General features: G+C 36.1%; 1 protein-coding gene across 1 annotated transcript; it reads right to left on the bottom strand.

The window, feature by feature from the left end:
- Window positions 1–3,881: 3,881 nt before the first annotated feature.
- arhgap19 (Rho GTPase activating protein 19) lies at window positions 3,882–16,885 on the bottom strand. The gene is made up of 11 exons (XM_081384170.1): window positions 16,817–16,885; window positions 14,715–14,989; window positions 11,745–11,825; window positions 10,380–10,589; window positions 10,076–10,302; window positions 9,912–9,998; window positions 8,947–9,012; window positions 8,616–8,792; window positions 6,603–6,701; window positions 6,257–6,371; window positions 3,882–5,710 (listed from the first exon to the last, which is right to left on the bottom strand). Exons 1-10 carry the CDS (start codon window positions 16,858–16,860, stop codon window positions 6,279–6,281), a joined length of 1,359 nt encoding a protein of 452 aa, XP_081240296.1. The 5' UTR covers window positions 16,861–16,885; the 3' UTR covers window positions 3,882–5,710; window positions 6,257–6,278.
- Window positions 16,886–17,148: the final 263 nt, after the last annotated feature.

A 17,148-nucleotide genomic window follows, 5' to 3' on the forward strand; every position in this document is an offset into this window, starting at 1 on the left:
ACTGGGTGACAGGAATGAACACAGTGTAATCAGGAATGAACACTGGGGTGACAGGAATGAACACTGGGTGACAGGAATGAACACTGGGTGACAGGAATGAACACAGTGTAATCAGGAAAGAACACTGGGTGACAGGAATGAACACTGGGTAACAGGAATGAACACAGTGTAATCAGGAATGAACACTGGGTGATAGGAATGAACACTGTGTAATCAGGAAAGAACACTGGGTAACAGGAATGAACAGTGTGTGACAAGAATGAACACAGTGTAATCAGGAATGAACACTGGGTAACAGGAATGAACACAGTGTAATCAGGAAAGAAAAATGTGTTACTAAATGTGTTAATAAATTACATTATAAAACAATTGATAAATTTGAGGCTTGGTTCTTCTTTAAAATGAAGGGAAAAAATGGCTTTGCGTTTTTTTTTTATAAATACTGGGTGACGGGAATGAACAATTGGTAGCAGGAATGAATGAGCGTCCATATGTATGTGCGTGTGTGTAAGAGAGAGATAGTGTACATGACCATGTGTGTTCATGAGATTTCTGTGTTGAAGGGATGTGCTATGTGCTTGTAGTACTTCACAGCAAAGGAGGTGGAAAGAGAAAGAAGGAGAGATAGGAGAAGAGAGCTCCTTCCCTTGCAGGATGTCATGGGCGGGTGTTTCTGGCAACTGCATAGTATCGGTTCTCTCCATCTTCTACAAAAGATAAGAAAAAGGCAAAAAGTCACTTAGTGGTGGACTGGCTTCCTTTAAGTATGGTATTCACATTGTAAAACTAATCCTAAATGTCCACAACTTCAGTAATTTCAAATGTAAAATTAAAAAATCAAGTGAATATTCACACTATTAAACCAACAAACTAGAGGACTATACTCACTCCTGTTACTTTTATCAGTCCTGTCATTTTCATGAGTAACAGGATGGAAAGTAACAGGATTGAGTTTCTATGCAAAAAAATTGCAAATACATGACAAATTGCCACATGGCGTACATGTTAACAGCATAAGGACACTGAGCAAATTCTAGTGACTTACCTAAAGTTAATTTTTTTTTTCTAAATAAACAATTAATATTGAAGGCATAATTTAGGTAACAGGACAATATGTTTAGATTGACCTTCTCAGTCGTAGTTACAATTTCAGAAAATATACAGAAATTAAAATGAGAGGACTTACTGTTGGTCTTCTCATGGCCTGCAAACGATCCAGATGATGGGTAACACACAGGGTAACAGGACTGAGTGAAAACCTGAGGACACGACTAAAGGTGTATTTTATATGACGTATTGTTGATTTCTTATGGAAAAAATATTTAAATATTTAAAGCATAGATGGGATATGGAGTAAATTTTGATTTTAGAAAGATTTAATTATATTATCATAGTAAAGTTTAGGTTTAGACAGTGGAGACATATGCAAAATTTTTTTTTAGTGTTCTTGGTAGTTTTTATTAATGTTTTAAATATCATATTTTAAATTTGCATTTAGATTAATGTTCAGGACACTTTGCTTAATAATAAAGTGTATTTTACACTTTAATACATAAACAATTTCGTTAATGTTTAAAATGTAATCAATCGAGAAATATCTATAATATTCAAACAAAACTGTTTAAGATATCTCTATAAACTGCACCTTTTTAAACATTACATAAAGGCTTGTCTTATTTGCATTGTTTGATGAAAATATAAATCAACCATTTAGTAAACCAGACAAGTAAACTGGTAAAATGTACTTTTAACGATATAGAGCAAATCAGACATTTTTCTGAAAGCAAATCTGATAGTTTATCACATAAAGCCCGTTTACCACAGACCGAGTATGAAATTAACTAAACCTCCAACTGATGAAAATTATCTTCAAATTCTTCTGCAGAAAGGGAAATAACCGATGATGAAAAGAAAAGGTTGAAAATAACTAAACTGTTCCGATACCTCACCACAAACTGCTTGCCAAAGCGAGTGGATTTATTTAGGACACTCACCGCTCATGGAATCTGATCATTTATCTCTGAAAGCGGAAATCTTTTAGTTGTGTTTTTGAAATTACTTCAAGTATATTTGTGATGATTACTAATACAAACCAAACGACAATCGTGATACAGTCATATTTCTGTCAGCAGCGCAAGTGCCGGTTATGAGTTGAGCTCCAGTGACCTCTAGTGGAGAGCCCTGGAACTGCGATCTTGCGATCTATCTATCTATCTATCTATCTATCGATCTATCGATCTATCTATCTATCTATCTATCTATCTAGCCATCCATCCATCTATCTAGCCGTCCATCTATCTATCTATCTATCTAGCCGTCCATCCATCTATCTAGCCGTCCATCCATCTATCTAGCCGTCCATCTATCTATCTATCTATCTATCTATCTATCTATCTATCTATCTATCTATCTATCTATCTATCTATCTATCTATCTATCTATCTATCTATCTATCTATCTATCTATCTAGCCATCCATCCATCTATCTAGCCGTCCATCTATCTATCTATCTAGCCGTCCATCCATCTATCTAGCCATCCATCCATCTATCTAGCCGTCCATCTATCTATCTATCTAGCCGTCCATCCATCTATCTATCTATCTAGCCATCCATCCATCTATCTAGCCGTCCATCCATCTATCTATCTAGCCATCCATCCATCTAGCCTTCCATCTATCTATCTATCTAGCCGTCCATCCATCTATCTATCTATCTAGCCATCCATCCATCTATCTAGCCGTCCATCCATCTATCTATCTATCTATCTATCTATCTAGCCATCCATCCATCCATCCATCTATCTATCTATCCATCTATCTAATGTCTATCTATCTGTCTGTCTATCTATCTATCTAATGTCTGTCTATCTATCTATCTAATGTCTATCTATCTATCTAGCCGTCCATCTATCTATCTATCTATCTAGCCGTCCATCCATCTATCTAGCCGTCCATCTATCTATCTAGCCATCTATCTAGCCGTCCATCTATCTATCTAGCCATCCATCTATCTATCCATCTATCTAGCCGTCCATCTATCTATCTATCCATCTATCTAGCCGTCCATCTATCTATCTATCCATCTATCTAGCCGTCCATCTATCTATCTAGCCATCCATCTATCTATCTATCTAGCCATCCATCTATCTATCTAGCCATCCATCCATCCATCCATCTATCTATCTATCTAGCCGTCCATCTATCTATCTATCCATCTATCTAGCCGTCCATCTATCTATCTAGCCATCCATCTATCTATCTATCTAGCCATCCATCTATCTATCTAGCCATCCATCTATCTATCTAGCCATCCATCCATCTATCTATCCATCTATCTAATGTCTGTCTATCTATCTGTCTGTCTGTCTATCTATCTAATGTCTGTCTATCTATCTATCTAATGTCTATCTATCTATCTAATGTCTATCTATCTATCTATCTATCTAGCCGTCTGTCCATCTATCCATCCATCCATCCATCTATCTAATGTCTGTCTATCTATCTATCTAGCCGTCTGTCCATCTAGCCATCCATCCATCCATCTATCTAATGTCTATCTATCTATCTATCTATCTATCTATCTAGCCGTCTGTCCATCTAGCCATCCATCCATCCATCCATCTATCTATCCATCTATCTAATGTCTGTCTATCTATCTAATGTCTGTCTATCTATCTATCTATCTATCTATCTATCTATCTATCTATCTATCTATCTATCTATCTATCTATCTATCTATCTATCTATCTATCTAATGTCTATCTATCTATCTATCTATCTATCTATCTATCTATCTATCTATCTATCTATCTATCTATCTAGCCGTCTGTCCATCTATCCATCCATCCATCTTAGTCGTACAGAAAAAAACAAGTTACAATTCAGCTGGTAAAAGTTTTAATAAAAAAATGAAATACACAGAAGCACCCATTATTACAGCCGATCACGTACAAAAAACAAATGTTTCACAGATCACATAGATTTTTTTTTAAATCCTCCAGTTTTAACTACTGTAACATTAAAAAGTCAAAAAAAGGAAAATATAAACCTTTTAATCTGAAAGTGTAAAAAAAAAGTGGTTTATGCCAAATCAATGAATTTCCCAGTTTGTTACATAACATTTTTCAGTCCATGCCAAAACCTGCCCAACTTCCACATCTCCACACACACACACACACACACACACACACACACACACACACACACACACACACACACTAATTACACAAAACATCCCATTTAACAATTACACAATGCAAATGATACATTTTTGGCACCTACAAGCAAAAACTGAAAATAAAAATAGACATCGAGCTCTAAAAACACTTTAAGAACGGCCTCTTACTGTGAAAAGTTGTTCAAATTTCTACATTTGTAAACGTCCATCATCATCAGCACCCTACATTAAACTTCACACAGCTCGTACCATGTTAAAAGATGGGTTGTGTAGTTTATTTACCGGTGTTATTCCAAACATTAAGAGACAGTTCACCCAAAAATGGAAATTCTGTCATCATTTACTCGCCCTAAAGTCGTTCAAAACCTGCATGATATTGAAGAATGTAGGGAATTAAAACAGTTTCTGGCCCTAATTGACTTCCATAATATATCAATTAGTAGTATAGTCAATTAGGGCCAGAAATAGATGGATGACAGAATTTCCATGTTTGGGTGAACTGTCTCTTTTGCAACATTTTAGGCTTAAAATACAGATTTTGAAAGCCATATGTGTGTATTAAAATGGCAAATACTAATAAAAATGACAGAGTAATTCAGCAGTTACAATGTGGGAATGTACATCACTTTGAGGAGTAACACATGACAGGATCAAAGCCAAACCAGCATTAACAGTAGTTCCTTCCACAACATCCTTTAATTCCCACAAACTTACACACGGCACATTCCCGCTGATCACATCACAGCCCCAATTACCATCCTTCCCATAATCCCACACTCCTAACTTACACAAACCTTCAAAACACATCACAAAGACCCCTGACACGCAACAAACCCCTAGGAATAAAACGTAACAGCTTTTCATTGAGAAACATGACAGCTTCGTGCACTTCTCACCATATGAATTATGAAAAACCACTAAATATTGTACAAAAATACATCAATCTCCTCAAATTGCATGGAAAACTGCTGATGATTTACAACAAAAAAGGTTTAAAATAAATCACAGTTGTCCTGTTCCAGTCACAAAATGTCATATTTCGAATGTTCACAGTGTTATTAAGACAATTATATATATGTAAACAAATACCAGTCGCTGTAAATAACAGTAATGCAATTTTGTGAGTAAATGTTGTCAATCGTTCTCTTGACGTTTGATTACAGCATGGCGTGTGTGATTAGCGTACGGCACAGATATCAGCACACATTTCCACACACACACATATATTTACACATATACAGACTGCAAATAAATGAGCTCAAAGAGCAAGTGTTATCATCACGGGTCAGTTAGAAACTCCCAGTGTAACTGACTAGTGGTTTACCCATGCACACCTGATGAAACGCTTTAAAACTCTGCAGTGGATTAAAAAAGAAGAAGAAGAAAAAAAAAGTGTCACATTAAATGAAAATTAGTCCCAACATTTAGTATGTTAAAACAATTCAGAATATAAAAATATAAATAAAATAATTAGGATAAAACTATCTCCTCTGGTTGTTTAGGATGAAGTCTTCTGTTCGGGCTGAATTCACACTACACACAAAAACAACACAGTTACATAGATATTACATTTAGAACCAATTCACACATGTGAAATAAGTAATTAAAACAAAATAAATAAATATCACTTGTGAAATAAAACAAAAACAAAGCAAATAAAAATAAATGACACTTTAAATAAGAAAACTAAAAAAAAAAAAAAAATCTAAAAAAAATTAATAAATATCACTAAAACAAATACAAATAAATTACACTTTAAATAAAAAAATTAATAAAAAAATCTTTTGAAAAAGAAAAAAGTAAATAAAATAAGTAAAAAAGTAAAAAAAAAGACGTAAACAAAATAAAAAAAATAAAGAAAGAAAAAATCATACAGCAAAAATAAATATATGTAACTTTTGAAATATAACAAAAACAAAATAGAACAAAGAAAATAAAATTAATTTCACACCTTATGTTTTGTTGAAAAAAAAAAAAAAAAAAACTAAACAAACAAGTAAATAAATAAAATAAAACATTTTGGGAAAAACAAAAAAACAAATGTCCAAATAAAGCGAGAGTCAGTGTTTAGGTGCTCACCTCCTCCTCCTCCTCCTCCTCCTCAGCTCTCTGTCCCACAGCTGAGGTTCTCCTTCCCCGGAGGAGTCACTCGCCCTCTCCTGTCCCCCGCAGGCTGGCTCCCCAAAACCTTCCTCTGCGTTTAAACACAGCAGCATTCGTCACACACCCGCGTCACACACTCTTCCAAGCGCTGGACTGGTGGGTTTGCTACAGTGTGACTTTATAGTACAATCCCTTTAAACTAGCAAAGCTTGTATGGCTTTGAGTTAGAGGACACATGGTGTGTGTGTGTGTGTGTGTGTGTGTGTGTGTGTGTGTGTGTGTGTGTGTGTGTGTGTGTGTGTGTGTGAGAGAGTGATCTGACCTTGATGAGACCGCCGAAGGAGCGCGAGCGTGTGTGTTTTTTACTGGTCGGAGTGGTGTTCTCGCTGGCAGGAGTCACGGGGGTCGACTGCTTGCCGAGCTGAAAGCAGATCACAGCAGACATGTGCTAGCAGAATCAAAAACACATTTCTTCAAACATGCACAATAAACGAAAAAATGTACAATAACAGAAAAAAAACACCTCTGTTGCCATTAGTATCATAATAATAATAATAATCAACAACAATAAGCATGATTTGTTTTTAAATAAATCACAAATTATAAATAAATCACTACTTATAGCAAAAAAACTATGTTCTATAATAATAACATGATCTACTTTACTTTTCAAAAAACAAACAAACAAATAATTAATAATAATAATATTGATGAATTATTTTGTTTGGTTTTAAAAATAATCTCAAATTATTATTGCAAAACTGTATGCTAACAGAATAACAAGTGCCATCTCAAGGAATCTGCTGCCATAAGTATAATATTAATACGTATTATTATCTTAATAGTGTTAATAATGATGATAATAATAATAGGCACAATTTCTTTCTTTTTTATAAATCACAAAATAACTAAAACAAAAATGTACACTAACAAAATAAAATTGACAGCCACTTCCAAGGCTCTGCTGCCATTACTATAATATTATTATTAGTAGTATAAATATACATTTGTCCCTCTCTGAGCCTCTTCATTTTTTGGGTCCCATCTGGTACCTTTGTGGTCAAAAGTGACCGAAGCGTTGAAATGTTTTGTTTTTTTGTTTTGTTTTTTTAAGGAAAATCAATGTAATATATTTTTTTTTTTCAGCAATTATTTTTATTGTTTAGAACTATATGATACCATGCAATATTTATAAGCTATGGTTTTAAATATAATTCCCAACATTTTTCAATAAATGTTTATTGTAAATGTTACAATAAATAAATGTTAATTTCTGATTAAAATAGAGTGACCGACTTTAAAACCATTCAACTTATTACAGCAAACATTTATAATATATATATATATATATATATATATATATATATATATATATTATATAATATAATACAACTAATAATAAAAGCAACCTCAATGAATCTACTATCACTGGTATAATGCTAATAAAAATCACAATTTAGCTATTTGTGATAAAACAGATCAACCCACTCCCAGAAGACATGAAGCCGGAGCCATTAAGTCCTATTGTCCCGAATGTTGGTTGTAGTTCCACCAGAGCTCCACTGGGGGCGATCGCCCATGAGTGCAGAATGAATGGGAGTCTATGGGGCTAGACGGATAAATGTGTCTCTTTCACCCGATTGCCGTTGAGAAATCTCAGATTTGATTGTAGGTTTTGCAAGTTCAACATGGGTTATAGGTCGAAAGTTGAATGAACGAGTACTTATGTCCTTTTGATTTCTTACAGGCTGAGTTGTTGTTGCCCATAACACGCTAGCATTCTGCTAATGAACGCTGATTGGTCAGTGAAGGACTGATTACGACCAGAGATCACGCTTGATGGCATCGTGTCATCCGCAGCGGGACCAGAAACAAACAAAACAGAAACTCTTCTAGCACGTGTGTTTACCTGTGTCAGCTGTGTTGTCGATGCCTCGAGAGAAAAGAAAGTGCAGAGCGCGAAAGCACCACAGCGACTGAAGGACTGCCGTAAAGCAGTATCTCTGGTCGTACGATGTGTGTGACGTCATTGACATTTTAAAAGACTTTTTAAAGCAAATAAGTGACTGTAAAAAATCTAACACCTGGCAATGTGTAATTTCTTTGCATCTCCTTTCGAATACAACATTCAAATTACTAGACAAAAAATTATATCCTGAGAAAAGTGGATTTGATGTGTATAGCGCCATTGACCTCCATTCACTCTGCACTCGTCCTGTGAGCGCCCTCATGTGGAGCCAGAGTGGAACTGCAACCAGTTCAGAAGCCAGAAGTTTACCGAGAGTGGAGGTTCTCCCCTTATTAGACATTCTCTGCCGGAGCCGTGTGCTCTCACCTGTCGGATGAGTTTCTTCTTCTTGGCGGAGTGCGGCATGTTGTCGGTGACGTGTCGATAGAGCTCTCTGAGCGCCTCTTCTGTGTGGTTCTCTGAGTCCAGCCCCACTCGTGCTCCGCTCCTCTTACACGCCGTCACCAGAGGAGACACGCTGACCGCCAGCAGCTCCAGATCATCCTACAGCCAGAGAGAGGAGCATCACCTCACTCACAGACAACTGCAGTCCAGAAGCGAACTCACACCAGTGCATTTATAGGACTGACAGTGTGAACGCAGCCATGGTTTAATCAGGGCTTAGATTGGCTTTAGAAGGAGCATAAACGGCACAAACCTTGGAGTGAATCATTTTGGTGTTGGCGAACTGAAGTCTGGCGTGTTCCCGCAGATACGCTGGTGCCTTGACATGAGAGAAGACAACAGAAGACCGTTTCATTTCACACATAAACATCATGAAAACGTCACGGCAGTGGTGTTTTTGTTAACTAAAACTGTTAAAAATTGTCTTCAAGAATTGAAATAAAGCTGAATAAAAAAAAATCAGAGATGAAAAACTTCAACTAGTCAAGGCTCGACATTTTTTGAATCCAAAAGAAACTCAGTAAACGTACTGCGGTAAAACATTCAAAATGTGGAGTTTTTCATTTAAAACATATGATAAAGTTAAGCAACATCACATGACCAAGAGTGCCGTTTTCCTGAGTACCATCCCGAGTGAAAATGTGACACTGATTTCATATGACCGTTTAGCTCTAAAAACAAGTAGTTAGTATTAGTAACTTACATTGACGTAATATTGACTGTTTTTGTTCTGTTTCAGCAGCTAAAATAGTTCCCAGCAGAACCGTAGCACATTCACCGCAACACTGGCCGCGTTTCCAACGAAGCGCTTATTGCCACGGCAACCGTTCTAATGCAAGTTGTTCAATTTATTCAATTTTACAGAAAAGTTTTTAATAGTTTTGGTTTCAGTTAGCGATGATAAACCTGACGAACAAAATTTGTAATATTTCCTTGGCAACTAACTGAAATAAATATGTTTATGCTGAAGTACTAAAATGAATAAACAAAAATAAAAATAAATTAAAGCTAAATAGAAATATTTGTAAAAAATATATAAAAGTGATCAAAGCACATAACAAAATAAAAAAAACAAACTGATTAAAAATTAAAATAAACTGAAAATATGAAAAGGCTCATTCAAAATATTAACAAAAACTATAATAGATATATAAATAGTACTAAATAATAATGTTGTGTCAGATAAAAAGGCTGCATTTGGAAAAGAGGATAAAGTACCCGAAAGATCTTCTGTGAGTGCTTGATGAGAAAAGCCATGCCGCTGTTCAGCTTCTGCAGGTTCTCCTGAAGGTCACTGGCATTCATCTGCAGAAAGCAACACATGAAACATGACGTTTGATTGGACGTTTAACAATTTTAAATAAAGGAGACCAACGCCATACGTTCTTGGGCCAGATGACGTGTGGGGCGAACATGAGAGCGAGGTTGTGCGCAGACATCTTGTTCTTGTCCTGTTGTTTGGCGGTGTGATAGAGCAGGTCCAGCAGGAGCTTGAGGAGCGTTCGGTTAGCCGTGGGCAGCAGGAGCAGGAGCAGCTGCAGCGCCTCGATCTGACGCTCCTTATCCGGCAGACTCGTCTTATTCCCTCGCTCGTCGAACAGGTTCAGCTCTGCGGAGAAGAGCAGATGGAGCTCCGTCAGGAAGTGTGAAGGGAGCGTGAGTGAGGTGTTGGGGAAGCGGACGGACCTGTGATCTTCAGGTGCGCGTGTAGGTGTCGCTGCGTCAGCAGGGGCTCGGGCAGTTCTCCCAGAAAGCCTTTGAGGAGCGTGGCCACGTCATTGGGATGGAAGCCACCGGAGGCGAAGTCAATGTCGGCCCCCCCGTTGAGCTGCTCCCTCAGCGTCTGCTGTCTCAGGCTGTTCCCAGGGACCCGGAAAAGACCCTCGACATGCAGATCTGCAGGGAAACAACCAGACCGAACGGCGTAGTTTATTGGGCTGCACGATATTGGAAAAGACGGACACTGCAATATTTAGATTTTCTGCGATGTACAGTATACTGCCATATGAAAACAATTTCACCAGATGACTTAACCCTCTGGTGCTCTTTTATTTCATTGAAATGAACGTACTATATTTTGGTTCAATAGCGTTTTTTTTTTTAGGGGATTTTTATGATACTAAATTATATTTATGCAGTTATGCATTCGCGTTTTGAGCATATACCTGAAAACTGTCATACATTTATATTGCTTTAGAGTACAGATTTAAGTTTGGGCTCTTTTCAAAGAAGACACATGGAAGATTATTGCTGAAGTGAAAAGTAAAAAAAATAAAAAAATGTTAAACAAGTTTAATTTTATAGTTATGAAAAATACAAAAAAATAAGTTTTAATATGAAATATATATTTTTTTCAAAACATGTTTTACTCTAAAAACTGTGAGAAATCCAAAGCCCTAAGTCTAAACAAGTTGTGTTCCAATTTTGAGGTTGATATCTCAAGAAATTAGCTTTCAGTAAGATAGTGTTGGGCGCAGTACCAGACGCTTCCACTAGATGAAATTCTCTCGCATTTCTCATTTTTGACTGTGCGAGGGGCACAAGTGTGACTATTTTTTTCAGGATCATTTAACCTTTTTGAATCATGCCCATTTTTTTAACATAGCAAGTGCCAAAACATTTACCAAGTTTCACATCATTCTGATAAAAATAAAAAAAAGTAAAAAAGTAAAAAAAATGACAGAAGAGGATCCGATAACTTATATAGCTCTAATCAGAAGAATAAATAATGATTTTGTAGGGCAGTAGGCCTACATCTGCGTAGAAAAAAACGCTCAAAAACGAGCGCGAACTATGGCTGCACGATTATGACATTGTTTTTTTTGCTTTTCCTTTTGTATCAAGCAGCAAAAAAGATGAAGCACGGCGTGTTTGAGTTCATTTGTTTTACTTGACATTGCACATGCATTGATTTAACTATGCAAACATTTGTTGCTATTCAGTGTAATTCCACAAGCAAATCCTTTTTAAAAGCAATCAACACAAAAATTTGGGGCGTAATTTCGCTAACGTGACCGGACCATTGTTCTTGATTAAATATCCTGGACTTACTTTTGCTGAGGTACATGATGAGTTGATAAATGTGGGCGATTCCTTCCTCCGTGAGGGGCATGCCAAACACAACACCTTTATCTGTGAAACAAAGAAAAGATGTGAATCAGTTTTACAATGAAACCTCTCTCCAATCATTGTTTTTTTAGCTTGCTCACTGGGAATTTGAAGGCAATATTCCCTGTATAAATTATACTTTATTTGTTGTAAAAACGACTAAATAAATAATAAATTTGACATCAAAATGTTTCTATTCAGCTGTATAAACTTAACTTTACTTAGAGGGGGGAAAATATGCTGTCAGCTTAATACAAATATTCCTGAAAATATTTTAATAATTTACATTGTCTTCAGTGCAATTATAGAGGGATTTCAATATATAATGAAATTATTAAATGTGTCATGGAATATTGCAATTAATAATAAAAGCAAAATGAAATGCATACATAAATAAGGCCTGAAATACTTTCACTTAAAATGTTAAATACTCATTTAATGATAAACCTAATGAGTTATGAAATTAAATATACCTTGAAAATAAATGCAATGTATTTTTTTATGTAAAATGCCAAATTTATGCATCATGTTGTTTTTCATTTCAAGGGTCCACTACAGTTATTGAAAGAAGTCTGTCTCTTCTGCTCACCAAGGCTACATTTATTTGATAAAAATATACCATAAAACAGTAATATCCTGAGGGCCTTAGAGGACAAAACTGTGAAGCTTTTGCGCACAGACTTATTTCTAATCTCATTTCAAAGAGGAGCCTTGACAGATTGTCAGATTATTGTTGAAATAAAAAAAAAGTAAGGTTGTACGGTTTATGAATATTATTTATGAACATTATTTTATATAAAATATATATTTAGTAAAACATGCTGAACTCAAAAACTGCTAGAAAATCAAAGCCATACATCTAAACAAGTCGTGTTTAAAATTGGAGGTTCATATCCAAAAAAAAAAAAAAAAAAACTTTTAGAAAGATCTTGTTTGGGTGCAGAACCAAACTTTTTTAGATGCCAGCAAGATTTGTCATTTCATTTGCTGTACAGCAGATTTTATTCTCTCTCAAATATTACACACACAATTATTTTAGTACACACATACACCACACTCTGACATCCATACTAGGCCTGTCACGATAACAAATTTTGCTGGACGATAAATTGTCCAAGAAATTATCGCGATAAACGATAATATTGTCGTTCTGAGACCATTTTCATTTAATATAATTATAATGGCATAATAATGCAGGTACACCTTTTCAACGATCTATAAACTTTTATTTCTAAAGAATATTAAACATTGAAAACGGAAAACATTTTAAATATCCAAAAAAATGAACAAAACAACCAAAAACAATGAAAGCAATGGACTCTTAGTGTCTGTTAACAAAATAAATGTCTGTTAATATATAAAATGAAACAAAATTGCACTTCAAAAAATATTAAACATTAGGCTTTAGACATTATTAAATGGTGATACATTCCATAACAGGCAAAACTGACAGTTAGGACCTTTGTAAACAAATAAAAAAAAGCCTCAACAAGCCATATCGCACAATTTTGCACTGTTACTTTGTCCTCCTGTTACTTTGTCAAGTGATTGTGTACTGTCGGGAAGACGGAGACGCACTTTATTGCGTGTGTATGCTACGCACTGAAAATACTTGGTTAGGATTAGGGGTGAGGAGTGCGTGCGTATTACACGCCATAAAGAGCGTATCATATGCACGCAAAAACTATTTTTGGCGTATAAATGGCACGAGAAATAACATTCGTGGTATAGATATGCATTTTCATGTGATCGGGCTCGCTGTCGCAACTCACAACTAGCGTCTTCTCTCTCTCCCGGCAGTAGCCGCAAACAGTCCCGCCTTTCCCACACAAAGACCATGTGACTGACAAGTGCCGCGCCGCCGCCTCCCCACACAAAGACCATGCAACTGACAACAAGAGGGTTCACTCCTCCTACGCTAAAGAACCGAGAGTGGTCATCCAGTCTCTTTGGTAGAGAGAGAGAGACGAGGAAAACAAACAAGCATGCAAATGGAATTATCGCGGCCGGAAAAATTATCGAGCTCATTTTTTTTATCGTGCGATTAATCGACTTATCGACTATCGCGACAGGCCTAATCCATACCAACACACCTACACACTTATAGCTGCATAATTCATCCAATCGGTTCCATTATACACAGAAGCAGAAAACAGCAAAATAAAGAGTATTTGTTTTAGAAGCCGAAACTGACGCCATCTTGTAAAAAAAAATAGTAAAAGTTTCCATTTTGAAGCTTTGCCAACAGAATGAGGGCCTATTAACTAAGAGTGCATAATTTTTACATCAGTTTCAATGGGGACATTTTAGTCCTTGAGGTCTTAAGTGGAACTATTTTGTGTACCTACAGATTTATGAGAGGAAATGAGGGTGAAATAGAAAAATTCCAATAAAAATAATGTATGCTGCCAAAATGTATGCAGTTGGCTATAACACAGGCAAAGTTATAAAAAAGAATGAAAAAACTGAAAAAGACAATAATGTCTTTACGGATGCACAAGGGTTAAGATTGTATTTAGGGTCATAACTGTTGAATTACTTCTACTAGAGTCTTCCTTTGATTTGGAAACACTGTTGGTCACACATTGAACATTGTTTCACCCATTACTGTTGGCTAGCCGGTAATGAATCTAGAGCTGGCCGGTCAATAGCAGGAGCCGGCGGCAGGAAACTATCTTGAGGAGCGATCAGAGAACTTCCTAAAACAGATGATCCAATTCTCACTCTGAAGGTTGTTCAATAGATTCAGTCAATAGAGTCTGAAGTCTTCCCGCAGAAGAATCACCGGCGCCTCCATTATGAGCTCCAAGGCATATTGACAATTTGTCCAACGCATGAGGAATAATTTATGCAGGCAGAAATGGAAAAAAGCTTAACAAGGAAACTAGCTACAACTCCCCAGAACCTCCTGACCTTTGCGTTTGAGGAAGTTGAAGGAGCGGAAGAAGCCTCCCGCCGCAGTGCCGTTGGGAGTCTTGGGCTCCTCGTCCAGTAGCTGTGAGAACTCGGCTCCGGGGAGGTCGAGGAGGCGCGTGATGTTGCTCAGCACCAGCTCGGTGAAGGCCTCGGGTCGCTCGTGACGCAGCTTCTCCACGAAGAAGTCTGGGTTGAAGATGATGGGCGGCCGACCGTCTCCGCCGCCGTCCGTTTCTGACTCATGACTGTTCACAACGTTGCACACCGTGCCCCTGTGAACACACAAGCATGACTTAATGGCCCATTTTTATAGTTCACCTAAATGTTCATTTATTAATAATATAATATAAATTAGGGATGCACTGATATGAACATTTTGGCCGATAACTCTTATTTGAAAGTCGATAACCGATATATTGGCCAATAAATCTAAATCTTTTATCTAAATTTTTGAGAGCCTGATTACAAAAACGAAAGTCTCACCATTAAAATCCATGTCTCAAACACAATTATAACGTTCTCATTATAATTTTATGTAGCCGATATGACAGACTTGTCACACTTAACTGTATTTTCCTTTTTGAAGTGATTTCAATCATATTTCAAGCGATTCAAAACCATCATGGCGAACAGTGCGCATCAAGTGTCTCATCTGAAGGAAATTTATCGGCTTTATCAGCCAAATTTTCTTATTGTGCCGATAACAATCACATTAAAAATTAACATATATTGGCAGATACCAATGTGTTGGCCGATATATCGTGCATCTTTAATACAAATAATTGTGATTAACAAATGTATTCTGTCACTTACAGTGTAAGCTTAATACGTGTTTGTTTACCTGGAATTGTATATTATATGATAGTAAAAATTATAATAAAACAGGCCCATATAATTTACATTAAAGTTGTGGAAAATAATGATATTTATATTTACTTTTTATTAATATTTGTCACGTAGTGCTTAAAAAAACCCGCAGGAAAACACAGAAAATGTTAGTCGAGATCAATCTGATAATTTAAATAAAACAAGGCGATGTAAAACATTGTGCAAAGCAACTATCCAATTTTATGATTTAATAATTAATGATATTTGAGCAAAACTTTTAAAATAGAAACATATATTTAAAAACTATTTCAAATGAATTTCTTTACACTCATATGTATTTAAGATGTAAGGAAAATATCATTTTTATTTAATGGTTTACACCACAATGACATCAAGTTGAATTTGAACTTCAAAATGGTATAAATTGCCATTTGCGTTTTAAACTAGATTTTTTTCCTTTCTTTTGAAGGCCATTAACTGTAAATGAACATATATAGCCTAAATTGTCCTTTTATTCAGCAAAACTGGTGATGGAAGGAAGCCTTGAATGAAGAATCAAGAGCTTGAACTTTCAAATGACTTGAGAGCAAGTAAGTTAACGATATGATGGTGATTCTGAGGATTTTAATACACAAAAGACTCCATAATGACTGGATTTTAGCATAGGATGTCATTTTGTTGTCATTTTATCATAAAATGATCGGTTGTTCTTCTATAATTGGTCTTTTTATGTAGTTGGCATTTGACTTTACCAAGCATCAACATGGTAAAACGCTTAAAAAACATGTAAGAGTCTGTCTGAATCCTACTGTCAGTGTCACTTGATTTCATTCTAGTTTCGATGGCAGTGAAAGGTACAGTGATTGTTCATCAGATGGTAATACCATGGTACTATCACACCCAGAAAGATTCACATTCGTTTTGCAAAGAAATGTACATGATTGTATACGGCTCTTCAAAGAATATCATGGTATTTTGCGTTTATGCCCATTCAAAGTTACGACTATGTCGATATATGTATCTCTATAACTCTATATATAACTACAGTAACTCAGGTTATGTGTCAGGAACTGTTGTTACAATGTTATTTTTAGTGTTATTTGCGTTTCACACTGTAACAGTCACAATTCATTTCGTATAAGACACTACGTTTCTACCTCACTGCTCCTATCCAGCAGTTTCTTTGCTCTTATTCAAAAGTCTACATATTTTATTGTATTTTCAGACTTTGTATATTAAGCGAACATTTTTGGTAAATAAATACTGGTTACCTTCTGTCTCGTTTATTTACATCGGTATCTTTCTCCGCGGCCATCTTTCATCTTCAGTTTGAATCCGCCGCTGCTGAGGCGTTAACCGACGCTTAATCATGATTGGGCAGTGAGGGGAAAGTGGGAGGAGCTCTGGAGCCAGGCGGGTTTTCTGAGCGCTGATTGGTCCGTTCAAATGTCCGCAGTGTGCACTACAGTTCTGGGATCAGCCATCTAAAGACGGTCTTCTGTTGCAGCCAGGAGGTTGTTATTTAAATATATAAAAAGTGACCCTTTACAATGTTATAATATTATTTTTATATTTATACATTACTATTTCTTATTTATTTATT

The sequence above is a fragment of the Scardinius erythrophthalmus genome (assembly GCF_964197995.2).
Source record: "Scardinius erythrophthalmus genome assembly, chromosome: 14".
Taxonomy (NCBI): Eukaryota; Metazoa; Chordata; class Actinopteri; order Cypriniformes; family Leuciscidae; genus Scardinius; species Scardinius erythrophthalmus.